At 36.9% G+C, this 21,892-nt stretch overlaps 1 protein-coding gene across 16 annotated transcripts in view; it reads right to left on the reverse strand.

Moving 5' to 3' along the window:
* The window catches only part of CEP112 (centrosomal protein 112), a 551,317-nt gene that overhangs the window by 197,576 nt on the left and 331,849 nt on the right, over positions 1-21,892 (reverse strand). For all 16 annotated transcript variants that reach the window (XM_031657708.1, XM_031657706.1, XM_031657712.1 and 13 more), the window contains one exon: positions 16,199-16,429. In XM_031657708.1, the coding sequence (XP_031513568.1) occupies positions 16,199-16,429 (231 nt within the window). The remainder of the gene's footprint in view (positions 1-16,198; positions 16,430-21,892) is intronic.

Below are 21,892 nucleotides of genomic sequence, written 5' to 3' on the forward strand. Positions count from 1 at the left end.
CATCCTGGACATAGGAACAGGCAAAGATTTCATGACAAAGACACCAAAAGCAATCACAACAAAAACAAAAGTTGACAAGTGGGCTCTAATGAAACGTAAGAGCTTCTGCACAGCAAAAGAAACTATCAACAGAGTAAACACACAACCTACAGAATGGGAAAAAATATTTGCAAACTATGCATCTGACAAAGGTCTAATATCCAGCATCTATAAGGAACATAAACAAATTTACAAGAGAAAAACAAACAATCCCATTAAAAAGTGGGAAAGGACATAGACAGACACTTCTCAAAAGAAGACATACATGTGGCCAACAAGCATAGGAAAAAAAGCTCAATATCACTGATCATTAGAAAAGTGTAAATTAAAACAACAACGAGATACCACCTCACACCAATCAGAATGGCTATTAGTAAAAAGTCAAAAAATGACAGATGCTGGCAAGGGTGTGGAGAAAATGGAACACTTATACACTATCAGTGGGAGTGTAAGTTAGTTCAACCATTGTGGAAAGCAGTATGGTCATTCCTCAAAGAGCTGAAAATAGAACTACCATTCAACCCAGAAAACCCATTACCAGGTGTATACCCAGAGGAATATAAATCATTCTACCATAAAGACACATGTACATGAATGTTCACTGCAGCACTATTCACAATAGCAAAGACATGGATCACCTAAATGTTCATCAATGACAAACTGGATAAAGACAATGAGGTACATATATACCATGGAATACTATGCAGCCATAAAAATATGAGATCATGTCTTTTATGGGAACATGGATGGAGCTGGAGTATACTATCCTTAGAAAACTAACAGGAACAGAAAACCAAAGACCACATGTTCTCACTTGTAAGTAGTGGCTAAATGATGTTACCGATGCAACAAACCTTCACATGTACCCCCAAATCTAAAATAAAATTTAAAAAAAGACTTACGAGACATCATCAAGTAAATGAATCTCCACATAACAGAAATTCCCAAGACAGAAAAATGTCCACAAAGCATATTTTAAAAAAATAATGACTGAAAATTTCCCGAATCCCAAGAAAAATTATACCATCCAGGCACAGGAAGAAGTAATCAATCAAATTTAACCGAAAGGGGAAATCCCCAAGGCACACAATAATCAAATTAGTAAAAATGAAAGACAAAAAAAGAATACTCAAAGAAGCAAGAGAAAAGACACATATCCTATTCACTGGAACCCCAGTATGGATTTCAATGGATTTCTTGACAAAAACCCTGAAGGCCAGAAGAGAGTAGGATACTATATTCCAAATTTGGGGGTTGGGTGGGGAAAAGGAGAGACTGGCAACTAAGAATACATACCCAACTTAGCTATTCTTCAGAAATGAAGGAGAGATAAAGATTTTCCCAGACAAATCAAAGCTGGGGTTATTCATCAACACCAGACCTGTCTTACACAAAATGCTAAAGGGAGTTTTTCAATCTGCAAGAAAGAAATGAATACTAACATGTAACAAGAAAACATCTAAAGACATTAAACTGACTTGGAAAAACAAGAAAACAGACACATTCAGAATAGTCTAATACTGGAACAGAAGCAATTAAACCACTTATGTCTTGAGCGTGCAGACTAAAACACAAAACTATTTTAAAATAATAACTACAATAATTGGTTAAGAGACAGGCAATATAAGAAGATGTAAATTGAAGCATCAAAGAGTCAAAATGTGGTGAAGAGGATGGTGTTAAAGTGTAGTGGGTTTTTTTTGTTATTTTTCTTTTGGTTGTGTTCAAAGTTAAGTCACTATCAGTTTAAAATAACCTCTTATAACTAAAAGATATTTTTTGTAAGCCTCATGGTGGCCACAAAGCAAAATAAATACACTAAAAATAGCACAGAATCAATAGATACACTACAAATAGCATAGAATCAAAACATACTACCAAAGAAAATCACTTAACCACAAAGGAAGACAGTAAAGAAGGAAGAAAGGATTTACAAAACAATCAGAACACAAGTAAGAAAATGGCAGCAGTAAACTCTTTCCTACCAAAAACTTTGAATGCAAATGGGTTAAATTCTCCAATTAAAAGACAAAGAATGGTTAAATGGATTTAAAAGAAAACAAGATTCAACGATATGCTGTCTTCAAGAAACTCACTTCACCTATAAAAACACACACAGACTGAAAGTAAAGAGATAGAAAAGGATATCTCATGCAAATGGAAACCATAAAAGAGCAGGAATAGTTACACTTAGATTACATTGACTTTAAATAAAGAACTGTAAAAAGAGAGACAAAGAATGCTATATAACAAAGAAATCAATACAGAAAGATAATATAATAATTGTAAATATACCTGCACCCAACACTATAGCACCCATACATAAAAAACAAAAATTAACAGACCAAAAGGGAGAGACTGACTGCAATACAATAATAGTAGTAGACTTCAACATTCCACTTTCAGAATGGACACATGATCCAGACAGAAAATCAGCAAAGAAATATTCGAGGTAAACTGTCCTCTAGACCAAATGGACCTAACAGACATTTACAGAATTTTCTGTGCAGACATTTACAGAACATTTCCTCAACATGGAATAGTCTCCAGGACAGACCAAATATTAGGTCACAAAACAAGTCTTAACAAATTTTTAAAAATCAAAATCATATCAAGTATCTTTTCTGATCACAATAGAATAAAACTAGCAATTAATAACAGATAGAATGTTGGAAACTGTATAAATTCATGGATGTCAAACAGCAGACCCCTTGATAAGAAATGGATCAATGAAGAAATTCAAAGAGAAATGTTAAAATTTATTGAGACAAATGAAAATAAAAATACAACACATTAAAACCTATGAGATGCAAGAAAATCAGTTCAAAGAGGAAAGTTTATAACAATTAATGTCTACATCAGAAAAGCAGAAAGACATCAAATAAACAATCTAACACTACACTTCTAGGAAATATAAAAGGTAGAACAAACCAAACCCCAGATTTGTAGAAGAAATGAAATTATAGATTAGAACAAAAATAACTGAAATTGAAACCAAAAAAAGAAAAGTCAACAAAAAGTTGTTTTTAAAAAAGATAAGCAAAACTGACAAACCTTTAGCTAGACTAAATAAGAAAAAAGAGAAGAGACCCAAATAAATAAAACCAGAGATAAAAAGGGAGACACTAAAATTGACACCACACAAATACAAAGGATCAGTAGAGTCTATTATAAACATCTACACACCAACAAAATGTAATGCCTATTAACAGAAGAAATGGATAAACTTCTGAGAACATGCAACATACCAAAACTCAACTATGAAGAAATAGAAAAACAGAACAGACCAATAATGCATAATGAGATTGAAGCAGTAATAAAATCTTTCATCAAAGAAAAACCCAGGACCTTAGAGCTTTACTGCTGAATTCCACCAAACATTTGAAAAAGAACTAATATCAATTCTACTCAAAGTCAATAAAAAAAGGAAGAGGAGAGAATACTTCCAAACTTATTCTACAAGGCCAGCATTAACCTGATACTAAAACCCGAGAAGGACACACACATACACACACACAAAGAAAACTAGAAGTTAATATCCCTCATGAACATAGATGTAAAAATCCTCAGGAGCATACTAGCAAACTGAATTCAGCAACACATTAAAAAGATCATTCATCATGACCAAGTGGGATTTATCCTGGGGATGCAAGGATGATTCAACATAAATACATCAATAATACACCACATTAATGAAACCAAGAACAAAAACCATATGGTCACTTCAATAGATGCTGAAAAATCATTCAATAAAATTCAACATCCCTTTATGATTAAAAAAAAAAACTTCTCAAAAAACTGTGTATAGTAGAAACACTTCTCAAAACAGTAAAGGCCATATAGGACAAACCCAGAGCTAACATCATAGTGAAAAGGGAAAAATTAAAAGTCTTTCCTCTAAAATCTGAAATAAAACAAGGATGCTCACTTTCACCATTTCTATTCAACATAGTATTGGGAGTCCTAGTCAGAGCGATTAGGCAAGAGAAAAAAATAAGGGGCATCCAAATTAGAAAGGAAGAAGTCAAATTATCCTTATTCACAGACAACATGATCCCATATTAAGAAAAACCTAAAGACTCCACCAAAATAATGTTAGAACCAACAAACAAACTCAGTAAGGTTGCAGGACATAAAATCAACATGCAAAAATCAGTAGCAATTCTATACACCAACAGTGAACAATCATGAAAAAAAATCAAGAAAGCAATCCTATTTACAGCACTATAAAAAAAACTAGGAATATGTTTAACCAAAAGTAGTAAAAGTTTCTACACTGAAAACTTAAAACACTGATCAAAGAAATTAAAGAGAACACAAAAATGGAAAGATACTCCATGCTCATGGATTGGAAGAATTACCAATGATAAAATGCCCACACTACCCATAAAAATCTACAGATTGATTGCAATCTGTATCAAAATACCAATGAGATTCTTCAGAGAAATACAAAAAACAATTCTAAAATTTGTATGGAACCACAAAAGACCCCAAATAGCCATAGTGATCTTGTGCAAAAATTATAAAGCTGGAGGAATTGCACTATCAGGCTTCAAAATATACTGCAAAGCTATCAAAACCAAAACAGCATGGTAATGGTAGAGAAATATACACATTGACCAATGGAACACAATAGAGAACCCAACACACCTTTACAGCTAACTCATTTTTGACAAAGGTGCCAAGAACATATTTTGGAGAAAGGACAGTCCCTTCATAAACAGTACTGGGAAAATTGGATATCCTTATGTAGAAGAATGAAACCAGGTCCCTATCTCTCACCATATAAAAAAATCAAGTCAAAATGGATTAAAGACTTAAATGTATGACCTGAGAGTACGAGACTACTTGAAGAAAATATTGGTCTAGGCAAAGATTTTTTTTTTTGTAAGACTTCAAAAGCACAAGCAACCAAAGCAAAAGCAGAAAAATGGGATTATATCAAGGTAAAAATCTTGAAAAATATTGAAGTAAATATACATTAGTACTGACTTTCTGCACAGCAAAGAAAACGATCAAGAGTAAAAAGAAATCACAGAACATATTGGCAACCTATCCATCTGACAACAGATTATATAAGGAACTCAACAGCAAAAAACAAATAATCCAATTTGAAAATTGGCAAATGATCTGAACAGACATTTTTCGAAAGAAGACATACAAATTGCCAACAGGGCATGTGAAAAAAATGCTCCATATCACTAATCATCAGAGAAATGTAAACCAAAGCAACAATGAGAGGATATCTCATCCACTTAAAATTGCTATTATCAAAAAGACAAAAAACAAACGCTTATGCGGATGTGGAGAAAGGGGAACACTAATACACTGTTTGTGGGAATACAAATTAGTATAGTCACTATGGAAAACAGCATAAAGGTTCCTCAAAAAACTAAAATTAGATCTAGCATATAACCCAGCAATTCCACTGCTGAATATATACCCAAAAGAAAGGAAATTAGTATACCAAAGAGAGATCTGCACTCCCATGTTTATTGCAGCATTATTCACAATATCAAAGATATGGAAACAACATAAGTGTACATCAGCAAAGGGGTGGATAAAGAAAATGTGCGATATATACACAACAGAGTATTAGCTATAAAAAGAATGAAATTCTGTCATTTTCAGCAACATGAATAGAATTAGATGTCATGTTAAGTGAAATAAGCCAGGCACAGAAAGACAAATATTGCATGTTCTCATTCATATGTGGGAGCTAAAAAAGTGGATCTCATGAAGGTGAGAGGAGAATGATAGTTACCAGAGGCTGGGAAGGGTAAAGAGGAGAAGGCATAAAGAGAGGTTGGTTAATGAATACAAAAATACAGTTAAACGTAAGGAAGAAGTTCTAGTGTTCGATAGCACAGTGGGGTGACTATAGTTAATAATTTATTGTACATTTCAAAATAGCTAGAAAAAAGATTTGAAATCTTCTTAACACAAAGAAATGATAAATGTTTGAGGTGTTGGATATCCTAATTACCCTGATTTGATCACAACACATTGCAAGATTGTATAAAAATCTCACATATATCTGATAAATATGTACAATTCTTACATATCAATATAAATGTTTAAAGGTTTGCATAATTATCAGCACTAATCTTAAACAAACATACACACAACAAAAAACAAACCAAAAAAAAATCTCCTCAGACCTAAACTGTATGTGCATGTACGTGTACACACACACACACACACACACACACACACACACGAGACTTAGGGCACAAATATCTGCTTATTTTACTCACTCCCACTTCTCTCCATTTAAATATAAAACTTTGACGATAGCAAATAAGCTCTTCTACTTTCAATAACTTCCCAAGTCGAGTCACTATCTTTTGCTGTATTGACCTAAGGCATTTTCATTTATTCTAAATAGAAATTTTTTCATCACAGGGCATCCCAAAAGACAAAACCAAACACCTCTGAGGAATACAGAACTCCAATTTTTAATGCTTCTATTAGAATACTAAAAATGAGGCTACAGAAGAACAGAGGAGGATTAATCTTGTAATTTTTAAATGCCTACTTTAAACCAATTCATTTATAATTCTAGGTTTTATTTTCAAATAACCTTAACATAAAATATACTCTCTTTTAATTTTCTCCAAGTAAAACATAGTTTGCTAGCTTCAGATAACTAGACTTTGAAGTTAAGCTATTGATTTGCTCTTCTGGATTGCCAGAAAATAAAGTGCTCTTTAATGTGCAGCAGAAGGCAGAGGGAGAAAGGGGGAAAACTTCGTTGGGAAACTGTGAAAGCCATTCAGAAGGCAGCAGTCTATTTCTATCTACATCCATGACTCCACATGACATTGAGCTTTGTAGTCCCTCTCAGATAAGGATGATAGACCTTTGAACATGTAAATATTCAAGCATTAATGATGATAGGTACCCCTGCTTTTTTTGTTAATAAACAAATGATCCAGATATTATTCTAATACTTGTTTAGTGGACTTACTGGAGTGCCTCACATACAAATGACATTAAGTAGGAGAGCTGGGGCTCATGTACAAAAGGGTCTAAGGAACATCAATTTCTTCTTGTTATATAGGAGATACATAAATATGTCTAAAATATTTGATTTGGCTTGATTTGTGTATTTTGTCAAAATAACAACAAAAGTCTTAGTTTTTCTTTTTAATCATGCCAATTATTATTTTTTAAGGTTTTTGGCTATTTAATTTTTTATTTCTTTAAATACTTATCCTACAATAGTACTCCAAACCTCAGCATCACACACTATATCCATGTAACAAACCTGCACATGTACCCCCGAATCTAAAATGAAAGTTGAAATAAAAAAATTATCCTATAAAAAGGCTTAGTTTTTGTATAAGACAAGATTATAACCCCTGTCATATTCAAGAAAGCTTTATAATTTAGGTCATTCAAAAGTACATTAATATAAACCTTAATATAAATGAACATCAATTCATCACATTCAAATTATGTACACATCCTAAGTCTTCCAAGTTATTTGTGTATTTTTTTACTTGGTAAATTAAATTATTGTTATATTTAGAGGTGCCATTATCTATTATACCAGGCTATAGCTTATATATCCAGAGGAAAATGCCGACTTTAAGTTCACCAATATTTATGGAACATAATAAAAAATATACAGGATATTGTTGGCCAATCAATTTTATAATTCTAACCTGAGGATAACATTTAATTTAAAGTTTAAGGATATAAAACTCCACATTTTTCAGCAAAGGAAAAAGTCATGGAAAAGATGAAAGTAAAAAGAACAAAATTGAGGTTGGAAATCCATCTTAAGCCGAAATGACAATGTCTTCATAAGTTAATATTAATCCTTTAATTATAAATTTTAAAGGTTTAAGTAGTTTCTATGGCCTTAACTTCGAATAATTACGCCATATGGAGCTTTTCTTAAATTTGAAAAAGATGCTGAATTGTTGCTCAAAGCCTTTTCATGACTTCAGGCTGGCAGAATTCCAGTATAATCCTTCAGACACCACTTAAAATTAGAGACCAGGAACCCAAGCTGGTAAATGCTATGTCAAAATGCTAACAGCTTTTTACTGAGTAGAGTTCGTTGTAGAAAACGTTTGATGCGTTGGTATATTTATAAATATCAAAACATGAAGCTGAAAACAACTATTTATAGTGGAGAATTTACAAAGGAAAAGATGAACAGATTAGACTAAATTTAAATAAAATGTTTGTGTATCATAAAATTAAATCATAAAAGGCAAATGCCAAAGACATTTGCCACAAAGATAAGGGTCTTATCATTCTAAATATAAAAGGAGCTTATTAGATGAGCTGATGAGAAAAACAGTAGGACCCTAAAAGAAGAAAAACTGGCAAAAGACATGAACAGGCAATTTCCAGAAAATGAAATATAAATAAGTAACAGGTAAATCCACTGTAAATGTTCAATCTCTCACACTTAAAAATACAAATTAAAACAACTGTTGTTCACAAATATGTACTACAAATTAGGTAAAACTACTAAGAAATCTATAGACTAAGTAGATACTCTACTGAAGTAAATATACATTAGTATAAACTTTCTGAAATGCAATTTGACCTGTTAATTCTACTAGGATTTCAACCTAAAAAAATTGAAATTGAAAATGTTAACAGAAGTTTATGTATAATGATGACAATCTCCACATTAAACAATTTAAAAAAAAATCTAAATGTTTGGCTGGGTGCAGTGGCTCACGCCTATAATCACAGCACTTTTAGGAGGTCAAGGTGGGCAGATCACCTGAGGTCAGGAGTTCGAGACCAGCCTGGCCAACATGGTGAAACCTTGTCCCTACTAAAGATACAAAAATTAGCTGGATGTGGTGGTGCATGCCTGTAGTCCCAGTTACTCGGGAGGCTGAGGCAGGAGAATCATTTGAACCCACAAGCCAGAGGTTGCAGTGAGCCAGGATCAGGCCACTGCACTCCATTGTGGACAACAGAGCAAGACTCTATCTCAACAAACAAACAAACAAACCTCCACAAAACTAAATGTTCCAAAATAAAGAAATAATACAATTAATTATATCTGGCTGGGCGCAGTGGCTCACGCCTGTAATCCCAGCACTTGAGGAGGTCGAGACAGGTGGATCACGAGGTCAGGAGATCAAGACCATCCTGGCCAACATGATAAAACCTTGTCTCTACTAAAATACAAAAAATTAGCCAGGCATGGTGGCACGTGCCTGTAGTCCCAGCTACTAGGAAGGCTGAGGCAGGGGACTCACTTGAACCCGAGAGGCAGAGGTTGCAGTGAGCCAAGATTGCACCACTGCACTCCAGCCTGGCGACAGAGCAAGACTCCGTCTCAAAAAAAAATTATGTTATACCAAAGACCAGATGAGGTGGCTCACGCCTGTCATCCCAGAACTTTGGAAGGCCAAGGCGGGGTGGATCACTTGAGGTCAGGAGTTCAAGGCCAGCCTGATCAACATGGAGAAAACCTGTCTCTACTAAAATACAAAATTAGCCAGGCATGGTGGCGCATGCCTCTAATCCCAGCTACTCGGGAGGCTGAGGCAGGAAAATCACTTGAACCTGGGAGGTGGAGGAGGTTGTGGTGAGCCGAGATTGTGCCATTGCACTCCAGCCTGGGCAACAAGAGCGAAAGTCCGTCTCAAAAACAAAACAAAAAACAAAAAAAAAACCCCACATATATATATACACATATATATATAGAGAGAGAGAGTTATATCCATGAAACAGGATATCATGAAACAATGAAAACAATATTTTCAAAGAATTTCAAATGACATTGGAATATTCTTAGTATAATACTTTAAAAAGCAAGAGATTGAATTGTTTAATTAGTATGCTCTTGGGCAGCTAAGTTAGTATGGCTATTTTACATATACATTAAATTATTACTATTATAGCTGGGTGGTGGTAGGAACAGGGAATTTTACACCTTTCTCCACCTTCCCTATTTTCTAAAATATCCTCTATTTCAAGGAAGGTTATTTTTAAAATAGCTGAATAAGTTTCTAAAATAATGGTCCAATTTAGATACCAAAGTTTTAATCAATCTTCTGCAAATTACCCACTATCATCACTTAGTAATGTTCTTTAATTTTTCAAAAGTTCATATTTTATGGGCTTTGTTTCAATTCAGTTTGAAAAGATTTTAAAAGGCCACAAAAAAAGCTTTCACTTTGCAAATGTCAATCCTTTACTCTCTTGGATTCTGTATTGGAAGCATTTTGACCTTGTGGAGATATTTCATGTTTCTCTTAACTCAAAATCATTGAAGATATCATGTGGGTCTAAATTGCTGCTGACAGAAACTCAGGTAGGATCTGGACTTAGGAATTTTTTTATAACCTTTACACTGTAAGCACTACTGAAACAACACAGACCCATATAGAATGTTACATTGAGATTATTTATTATTCTGGTGTTACTGTCCTCTCCTCTTTGAACCTCAATTTTATACTCAATGAGAGAAAATGAACTTCTAAACCTCTGAATTCTTGACTGGGTTTTAAACTGCTGGCAAATATTTTAAATTTCATATTTATTTAAACACGATAAAAACATCAAACTTTTAAAAAGATATAGTGAAAAGAGTTCAAGTAACTGGCAGAATGACACAACAGACTCACAACAGAATTAGCAGCTTGTTAGCTTTAATTCAAACTCTTAGAGTAAAAACTCAAATTTTAAAAACTTTATGTAGAAAAATTCAAACTATGTCTGAATAAAGATTAATGCTGTGTTTTCAACTTATTAAGTGATATGAAGGAAATCAAAACACTAAAATAACATATAAATGAGTATTTGAATACAAGGATGTATCATACCCTACCTAAAGTATTTATAATGAGTTGAAATCAAATGTGGATAAATCAGTAACAGTTTATTCACATGACCAGGCACAGAGGCTATTCTTGAATTTCTCCGTAGATTATCATTCTTGTTGTTTTTTTCTTTTTGAGACGGAGTCTCGCTCTGTTGCCCAGGCTAGAGTTCAGTTCAGTGGTGATCTCAGCTCACTGTCAGCTCCGCTTCCCGGGTTCACGCCATTCTCCTGCCTCAGCCTCCCAAGTAGCTGGAACTACAGGCGCCCACCACCACACCCGGCTAATTTTTTGTATTTTTTAGTAGAGACGGGGTTTCACCGTGTTAGCCGGGATGGTCTCGATCTCCTGACCTCGTGATCTGTCTGCCTCAATTATCATTCTTTTATTCACTCACTTAACATTTAATGAGTGCTTACTTTGTGTAAGGCACCATGAAAGCTCCTGGGGCATTAGAAACAAATATTTCCTGCTTTCAGGGAATTCAGAGTCCAGGTCTTCACTGCATTTGGAAATGCTAAACTCCTTTGACTATTTATGTAAAAATATCAATCAATTGGAAATACAAATTACTGTTGATGTGAGCACAGCATTTAGATTTCATCACATGGACTCTGAGGTTGGTGAAGTCCACCAACTGGGCAAAAACTGAACTCATCGCACTAAACACCATCCTATGTAAAAGAGAGTCTTCCCTTTCCCCAGACTCTCCCTTTTTGTCAACAAGTCCCTCCATTCTGGTTCATCTCAGTACCTCCATCCATGTCAGCTAAAAGTACTGTCCTTAAACCTCCTTTCTACCTTCTGGGATCCCCTGTGTTCTCACTTCAATCCAGGAGCATTCCATTCTTCCACATACAGGATACCCATGCTCCCTCCTCTACCTGTAGAACTCCAGTTCTATAGGAACAAATTCCCTTACATCTTCTTCCTTTCCAAGGCATTCCACTGTTCCGCTGGAAGCCTGTTTCACTTTTCTTGAAACTCTTCACCTAAGCAGATTATTCTGATTCTTTACTAAGAATACAGATGCTATTAGCTACAAGGTCTTTTCAAGACTTGTCAGAGAGCTTCTCTATATCTTTACCAATCTTTGTCTTCCTTCCTCCCTTGGTGAAGGTCATGCCTCCTGGTACTCATTCACGTAATACATACCCGAAGGGCACCTGCCCCAAGCTGGGTTTTCTAGGCACTGGCGGTACAGAAGTATGCAAGCTCAACAAGGTCCTGCTAACAGAGCTTATGTTCTAGTGGGTGGGAGGAAATAAACAAGCAAACAAATAAAAGGATGATTTCAGGTAATGCTATGAGCTATGAAGACAACGGGACAAAAATAGGTGGCATAGGTAGGCTAAACTTTGGATGAAAAGGTCAGGGAAGGATGCTCTGAGGAGTGTAGAATGATGACAAGGAGGTTGGCCATTGAAAAAATCATGTGGAGAAGTATTCTGGCAGAGGATGACAGCAGCTGCCAAGACCTGGAGGCAGGGGAGAGTGTTGCACATTCTGGGAAAAGACAAATGGACCCTTGCAGCCTTGTAGCCATGGGCCGAGGTGGGCCTGTGCTGGGTCTGTGCTGGGGATGCCATTCCCACCTGCATCACCTCACAGATCACAAGCCATCCATGATCTCTGATTCTTCACATCATTAAGCTGTTCCTCTCCATTAGTCCCTTCGTATGTACTGCAAAATGCTCAACACATGTTCAGCCCGCAAATATATTCTCTTTCACTCTTGCTGCTCTTTGGAATTGCATCTGCCTTTCAGCATCATATTTTCCCAAACAACAGAATGTTCCCTCACTTCCACTCTCAGACTTATCTTTTGTAACCCTGTTTCTGGGCACATGATCATTTTCAGCGCACTGTCCAAGATCATCAATGACTTCGTGGTTTCACATCCAGTGACCTTCCTTCAACCCCCATCCTTCCTGAGTTTGGGTCACATTCTTGACAATCCCCCTTTCCAAATAGTCTTTTCCTCTATTTCCATAAAAATGCATTCTTCTCATGTCCCTTCTACCTTCGTGACCCTTCTTTGACTGTTTCCTCCCAGACCTCTCAAACGGAGTTGTACCTGAAGTTCTTCCTTCACAGTTGCCCTCGCTCTCCCTCCCTCCCCCTCCTCTTTCCCCCTTGCTTTAACAGCCCCACTCACTCGCAAGGCCACAGGCCGGGCCTTCTCTGTGGGTGATTCCCACAGCTGTTTGTCTCCAGTCCTGCCTGCTCTTGGGATATCCAGAAGCATTCTGTCAACAGCAAGGGAAAGTGGAGTGTCACTTCAAACTCCACATGTTCTTAACTCAGTTCAGCTTCCTCCTCCTGCAACCAGAAACTTCTACATTCCTGATCGATTTATATTTAACCAGCCTAATCAGTGCTATCTCTATGATGATTTTCAAACGTCCCCTTTGTCCCCTTGCTACTGCCAACACTCTCACTGCCTTCTCATGCACGTCTACTGTGCCCTCGAGGACCTCCTGCCTAGATTAATCCAGTCCTTGTCACCTCCTGCTGCTGCTACCACACCTTGCCAACACCAAGAGGATGATGTTCCTAATAATCACTGGAATCTTGACACTTCATTTCCCCAAAACCTTTAGCAGCTCCTCATTGTTTACCCAAATGAAGCAAAAACGCTTATCACAGCTTTAGAGACTTTCGATGATCCGAAGCTATCTCAGCTTGGTCGCTAGCTCTCCCCTTGATCAACCTCTATGTCACGGAAACGGTTTTGTTTGCTCTTGCTTTCCTTACTCTTTTAACTTAGAATGCCACTCAACATATCTACTAGTTAAAATCCTACTTATGTTACTTACGTCTCATTCAAATGACATCTCTCCCAATTAATTTTCCCTGATTTCCTCAGCAGAATATGATTTTCCCTATAGTCACACTGTCTTGCATTCTAGTTATCTGCATAGTGTACTTGCAGTATTTTTCTTGCAGTCACTATTATTTTATCTATTTGAGGACAGTGGCCCGCTCCCTCATTTTTTATATACCCACAGTGCCTGGGATAATGCCTTTCTGGGATATAAAAATTCAGGTTTCTAATATTAATTTTTAAATTATCTTTACCCTGTAAATTAGTTAGCATCATGTATAAACCTACGTTTGACAAAGTTCATCTCCTATTAAAAAGAGGCATTTGGAATGTGAATATATAATGCAAGAAAATTAAGGCCTAAATTGGATGTGTTATATGTCTGAGTTTGGCATATCCAATTTTCTTAAATCAAGGTGCACAGGTATCTGTGCCATTTAAGAACATTTACTTAGAAATACTTTGAAGTGCTAGAAGAGTCGACTGAAGCCAAGGTGAGGTGTGTGTAAGAGTTAACAGAAAAGATAAGTGGCAACACCACTTTCTTTCCATCAGTCTCTCTTTTATCTGCTATTGTCGAAGTCTGAGACTATACCATATAAGAATATTTCCTGGCCGGGTGCGCTGGCTCATGCCTGTAATCCCAGCACCTTGGGAGGTCAAGGTGGGTGGATTGCCCAACGTCAGGAGTTTGAGACCATCTTGGCCAACATGGTGAAACCCCATCTCTACTAAAAATACAAAAATCAGCCAGACGTGATGGCGGGTGCCTGTAATCCCAGTTACTCAGGAGGCTGAGGCAGGAGAATGCTTGAACCAGGGTGGTGGAAGTTGCAGTGAGCCAAGATCATGCCACTGTACTCCAGCCTGGGTGACACAGTGAGACTTTGTCTCAAAAAAATATATATTTCCCTAATTCCTGACCTGTATATTTTAGCATCGAGACATTATTATTTTATCTTGCTGTGAGGGAATTATCACTAACATCCACTTAGCCTGAACATGTCCTGAGTGGCCCAACCTATTGGTCTTGTAGTCTTCTTCCTTTCAGCAAAGAGGAACGCCATCTACCCACTGGCTTGGGAAAATAGCCTTGGTGCTGCCCGTGACTGCTCCATGCCACTCCCCATGCCCAGCATATCCCATGAAGCAACAGTGAATGCTGTCAGCTCTACCTACAGAACATATCCCAAATCTGATCAGGTTTTACTACCTTCACTGCTACTGGCTAGACCCAACCCTCTATTACCTTTCCTCTATATTTTTGCAACAGCATTTTAACCGGTCTCTCTACTTCCTCCTTTGCCATCAATTCAGTCTATTCTCAGCACAGCAGATGATGACATCCCATTCAAGTGTGAGTCAGATCATGTCACTCCCATGCTCAAAATCTGCCAAGCTCCCCTACTCACAGAGAGTCAAAGCAAAGCCCTCTCACTGGCCTACGCAGACCTCCCTGACCTGGACCCACGCCCTCAGGTTCTTCTCTGGCCCCATCACTTTCCCTCTTCTTCTCAGTCATCATTTCCAGACACACCACTTCCCTGCTGTTCCCCCAAGAAGTCAGGCTCACTCCTGCCTATTTATAGTCCTTTTTCCTATTTATTTCTGGGTTCAGAGCTATGCTGTCAAGGGCCAAATCTGCTGAAATCTGACTTTCAAATGATTTAAGGTATAATAAAGCAAGTACCTTAGGATCTCAGTCTATGTAAAATCAATGAAGTAATGGCTAGTATGGTATTGCATACTCTTTAAAGGCTCAACACTATTTGAAGATAAAGAGGGATAGGTGGAAGGAAATTAAACAAAATTAGATGATTCTTAAGTTACCCTTTTCAAGTTTTTTATTCCCAAGATAAAGACTGGTCTTAAGAAATTCCAGAGGCAATTTTGGAAATAGCAATTAACATTTAGTACCTGAATAAAATAGTTATACTTTTTCTGAACATCAAAAGAAAGAATATTTGAGATTGTACCTTGAATATAAGTCTAATCAAAATGTTTAAACATTATATTGACATTTATTCCAATAATAAATAATTCTAAAATACTTTTCTTATTTCTACCAAAATATCAACCTGGGAAAATAAGTCATCATTTATGTGACACTGTTGCAAAAACACGGTAAAATCTAGAAAAGCTTATTAGACAACCGAGGGAAGATCTGAAACTTAGTCTCCATCTAGGAAAATTCAGGGATACAGCCTCAGTATTTCTAATCAAAATCATATTTGACAATATTATAATATCACTTTATTGCAATGTGTATTTAATTACTATGGAATAGGATATTCCATATAATCCCTTCCATGAAAGTCAAGGGAAAAGTTAGGAAATTCCCTAGATTATTTTACTGGTACTTAGACATAGGAGCAAGATACTTAAATTCCTCGATTGAAGAGTTTATACATTTAAAGAGCAATGCCATGTCTACTGCCTGTTGGAGATTAAATATAAGGGTGGTGGCAGTGGATTTTCAACATGGGTTTCAACTGTCTATTAAAAAACCAGTCAAATATCTTACCTTTTCCAGTGTCATCTCTGTCTCAGCGGCATGAGTCTTTTTCAGCTCTATTTTCATCTTTTCTGATTCAGCCTTCAGTTTGTTGACAACAATCTCGTGTTCCCTTGTAGCCCTTTGCTTTTCCTCTTCACGAAGAAGACCAAGCTCTACCAGCTGCTGTTTCCGCTGTGAGTTCACATTGATCAGTTCTTCTCTCAACTTCTGAACCTGGGCCTCCATGTCGGCAATAACCTTATTTTAAAACATGGAAAAATGGGCAGAGGATATGAATAGGGAAGTCACAAAAGAAGAACTAATGGGCAAAAGGCCAATAAATGAAATATAAACATATGGAATAGAAAGCTTAGATTGCATTCCATCCTTCCTTCTTTCTTTCCTTCCCTCCCTCTTTCCCTCTCCCTTTCTCCCTTCCCTTCCTTTCCCTTCCTTCCTTCCTTCTTCCCTTCCCTTTCCTTTTCCTTCCTTCCCTTTCCTTCCCTCTCTCCCTCCCTTCCTTCCTTCCCATTCTTTCCCTCTCTCCCTTCCCTTCCTTCCTTCTTTCCATCCTTCCCTTTCCTTTCCTCTCTCCCTTCCCTTCTCTTTCCTTCCTTCCTTCCCTTCCCTCTCTCCCTTCCCTCTCTCCCTTCCCTTTCCTTCCTTCCTTCCTTCCCTTTCCTTCCTTCCCTCCCTCCTCCTCCCTCCCTCCCTTCCTTCCTCTCTCCTTCCCTCCCTCCCTCCCTCCTCTACTTCCTTCATTCCATACTCCCATGTCATTCCTTCCCAGCTCAGAGGCAAATACCACCTGGAACATTTTACCATACATTTGGATCTTTAAACAACATATTGTTTAGTTTTACTTGTTTCTAATATCTATGTAAATGGAATATTATATGTATTTTTCTGAAACTTGCTTTTTCAAATATTCAACATCATCATGTTCCTGAAATTCATCCATTGTTCCCTATTGGATTTTTGCTTTTTATTGATTGATTTCTGCTTTTATTTTTATGTCCTTCTTCCTACTTTCCTAAGGTCTATTTTGTATTCCTTCTTCTAACTTCTTATTTTGGATACTTAACTCATTTATTTTTATCACTTTTTCTTTTCTGATTTATAAATGTAAGACTACAAATGTCTCTCTGACTATTGATTTAGTTCCATCTCTTTGGTTTAGATATGTGGTATTTTCATTATCGTTTAGTTCAAAATATTTTTTTAACTTCTATTATGATTTTTTTATTTGACTTACGAACCATTTAGAAGTATGTTTCTTAATTCCCAAGCATATGGGACATATTAGTTTCCCAGGGTTGCTATAACAAAGTAGCACAAACTAGATGGCTTAAAAAAACAGAATTTTATTCTTTCCTAGTTCTAGAGGCTAGAAGTCTTAAAATCAAGGTGTTGGCAGAGTTGGTTCCTTCTGGAAACTCTGAAGGAGAAGCTGTTCCATGCCTGTCTCCTAGCTTCTGGTATTTCCTGACAATCCTTACTGTGCCTTGGTGTGTAAATGCATCATTCCAGTCAGTGCCGTTGTCTTCAGATGGATTTGTTCTCTCTGAATGTCTGTGTCTCTGTGGTGCTCTGTTTTATAAGGACACTGGTCATACTGGATTTAGGGCCCACCTTAATCCAGCATCACCTAATTTTAACTTGATTACATCTGCAAAGATCCTATTTCTGGCCGGGCACAGCGACTCATGTCTGTAATCCCAGCACTTTGGGAGGCCAAGGCGGGTGGATTACAAAGTCAGGAGTTCAAGACCAGCCTGGCCAAGATGATGAAACCCTGTCTCTACTGAAAATGCAAAAATTAGCTGGGCGTGGTGGCGGGCACCTGTAATCCCAGCTGCTCGGGAGGCGGAGGCACAGAATTGCTTGAACCTGGGAGGTGGAGGTTGCAGTTAGCTGAAATCGTGCCACTGCACTCCAGCCTGGGTGACAGAGCAAGACTCTGCCTCAAAATAAAAATAAAAATAAAAATCCTATTTCCAGTTCTGTGTAGACAGGAAATTTTGAGGGGGATACCATTCAACTCAGGAAATGGACTTCAATGGTTATTGTTTTGTCATTCACTTTTAATTGCATCGTGGCCAAAGAATGTAGTCTATCTCCCATTAATTCTTTGCAAATTTTGAGAATGTTTGATGGCAAGTTAGGTAGCCAGTTTTTTAAAAGCTTCATGTATGATTACTAAGAAATGTGTATTCTGTATTTTCTAGTTTTCAGTGCTATATTCTATATATGTCCATCATGTCAAGCTTGTTACATTGTTGAAATCTTCTATCACTTACTTATTGCCACTAACACATTTGTCAGCAATGCAACATTTTCCAAAACACAATGATAAATGTTTCATTTCATGCCTGATGTAGCTTCAACAAGCACTGCATAAACCAACATTTCCTTGACTGGAAACCAGAAAGATAAAAAAGTGACAGGAATCCAAATGTCACATGATGATGCTGGGAATAAGAATACAAAGCTAAATGATGAGAAGTTGCTTTGGTCAAAATATCTACAAGAATTATTTCATTTTCAATATAAATATTATATTCATCCTATTTCTAATTTTAACAATTTTATGATTTCTACATGATAAATAATAATTGCTATAATTTTCAGTGTTTACTTTGCACCAGGCATCTTATACAGATTATTTTAATCTTTGTAACAACCCAGTATGATAGATATTAATATACAAAGTTTTTCCTTATTTTGGATAGTGTTCAGTATACATTAGCTCAACTATTAACCCTGTGGCCTCTGTACACTAGACTGGAAAGGACATCTAGGACAAAAACATTTATGTTAGAGGAAAGAAAACCTGAGCCTTCAAGGCTGGAGGTGATAGGATGTTCCGTTTTTGTCTGGCCTCTCTAAGAAAAGCTTACTTGGACTAGTCGCAAAGGAACATGTAAGAGGACTTCACATAAAAGGCTGATCCTTATAAACCTGAAGTGGAAAAATTAGTCATTTTTTCTTCAGGAAATCTCTGAAATATTTTAATACTTATTTGTTTCTCTATTTCAAAGATTGATATCTATATATCCACAATCAGCTGTAGATCAATTGTCCATGAAAACAGTCTTTTACCTTTTGTTCTTTGTTTTATAATGATTCCTTTGAACCCAAGAGAAGAGAGAGTCAATGCAATCAGATTCTGAAATAGGGGATACATCTTCTAAAAGCAGATAGACTTTAGCAGTGACAACAGTTATGTTTTTAGGAGGCAGAACATTTAAAAGAAAAAAAAAAAGCTCAGGGATATCAACATGGCAGACAAGGATGGGCTGTTGGCTCCCTTCCCCAAAATCAATCCTGGAGAAAGCACAGGAATCATGAATCTGAGATACTAATGATTATAACAATAATAAACATAACAAAAGCAAATTCTGAGAAGCTCCTGGGTGGGATAACAACAGTCCCAAACTGGAGAATATACTTGTGCAAAAGGGAAGGGGGTGCAGCCTGGGGAAGAAAGTAATAGAAAACTGCTGTAAGAAGGTGGGTTGCAGGAATGCTTTACTTTCTGCTCTTGTCTCTGTCTTTTGTTGCCAGGTAAAATCATATCTGTTCCATTACCACACTGGGAGCAAGAACTCAACGTGATGTTGACATCAGTCACTCAATACCAAGGAAAGCGAAGTCTTCCCTGGGTGAGGAATTGAAGAAAACAGGCACAGACTTCTGTGAACTTCCTGGGAATTCCCCCTTCCATACCCTTCCCTCCAAATGCCCAGGACTAATGACTTAGTCATTAGACACTTATTTCTAGGAGCTTAGGTAAATTCCCGAGCAGCAGGTTTTCCCGATGAAGTAACTGTGAAAGGGAGTGGTACGGCAATGAAGGGCTCTGTCTTGGGGTTCATAATCTCCTCCTTCCATAAGCTCATCCAACAGGTCAGGGACTAAAGGTGGGCCTTGTGCTCTTTCCCAGTCAGGATAGCTGATAGTCCCAGGGGAAAATGGGCTCCCTGGCCAAAGTAAATAAACCTGAGAAGCAAAACTACTACCAAAAAGAGACACCTAAATAACATATATTATCTGAAGCAGTATAATTGGAACAGATGAAACAAGAATTTTTTAAGTGCATAATAGGCCGGGTGTGTTGGCTTATGCCTGTAATCGCAGCACTTTGAGAGGCCAAGGCAGGTGGATTGCTTGAGCCTAGGAGTTCAAAACCAGCCTTGGCAATATAGTGAAGCTCCTTCTCTACAGATAATACAAAAATTAGTTAGGTGTGGTGGGGTGTGCCTGTAGTCCCAGCTACTCAGGATGCTGAGGAGAGAGGATCAGTTGAGCCCAGGAGGGTGCAGTGAACCATGAGCATACCCTGCACTCCAGCCTGGGTGACAGAAGGAGATCTTACCTCCAAAAAAAGTCCATAATAAACACACAAATAGTAACATATATACTTAATATACTGAAAAGTGTAATGGAAGAAGTTACAGACATGAAGCTGTAATTAATAAGTCATAAAAGAAGGAAAAAGTGAAAATGATAGGAAAAAGAGCAAGTTAGCTAGAGCCAAAGAATAGAACTGTGCATTGGAAGGATGGTAAGATTGAAGAACTCCCTTGGAGGCAGCAGAGAAAGATAATAATACAGAAAACGTAAAAGAAAAGCTAATATTTGTGGAGGACAGAGGAAGCGACAACATCTAAATAATGGAGTCTGAGAAAAATAGATACGGTAAGATTTTATCCAAGCTCAAGCTGATTTGAAAGTCTGCTTTTTATCATATACTGTATCATCTCAAAGTATTAAGAATTTCTCATAAAGAGTACATATTTATTGTACTTTGTTAATTTGTTATTATGCATTTCTATCCCCCAATATTCACTATGGTTAGTACAAAGTTAACATCCAAAAGCCATAAGGCCATAATGTCTGTTTTCGATAATTAAAAACTACAGACATTTTTGTAGATTTGGGAGCACAAGTGCAGTTTTGTTACTTGGGTATATTGCATAGTGGGAAAATCTGGGCTTTTAGCATAACCACCAACCAAATATTATACATTGTGACCATTAGGACAATTTTTTAAAATGAGGAAAAATGTTAGTTTTCCAAAAGCACTGAGACCATCCCAAATTGAATTTTAATCTCTGTCAATGTACATAAAAGTGTTTTATGTACCCATTTTTAATTTAATTCCCATTTATTAGCATATTTGTCACATTTAGTGGCTCCCTGGTATTTCATCCTTCCAGTCCAGGCATATCACAGAGATATTGTGGGTTTGGTTCCTGACCACCTCAATAAAGCAAATATTGCAGTGAAGTGAATATTGCAATGAAGCAAATATCTCAATGAAGCAAATATCTCAATAAAGTGAGTCACATAAATTGGTTGGTTTCCCAGTGCATATAAAAGTTATAGACTATTCAGGAGTGTCCAAAGGAGAGAACACAGTCGTGGGTTCTTAGTTTCTGTTTCTGGTTGGGCCAGTAAAGCGCCTTCCTCATCCCTCTTTTCTATTATCACTAGAGACAGAAACTTAAAAACCATGGCTTCTGGCTGCTAAAAGCCTAACGCAAAACAAAACAGAACAACAACAACAAAATAAAGTGGGTTGGACAAGCTTGCAGTTTATTCAGTGAGCATTATGTCTAAAAAACAATGTGCATTCCTTCATTTAAAATACTTTATTGCTAAGAAGTGTTAACAATCATCGAAATCATTCTTAAGTCCTAATCTTTTTGCTGGTGG

The sequence above is a fragment of the Papio anubis genome, chromosome 17, assembly GCF_008728515.1.
Source record: "Papio anubis isolate 15944 chromosome 17, Panubis1.0, whole genome shotgun sequence".
NCBI classification, from domain to species: Eukaryota; Metazoa; Chordata; class Mammalia; order Primates; family Cercopithecidae; genus Papio; species Papio anubis.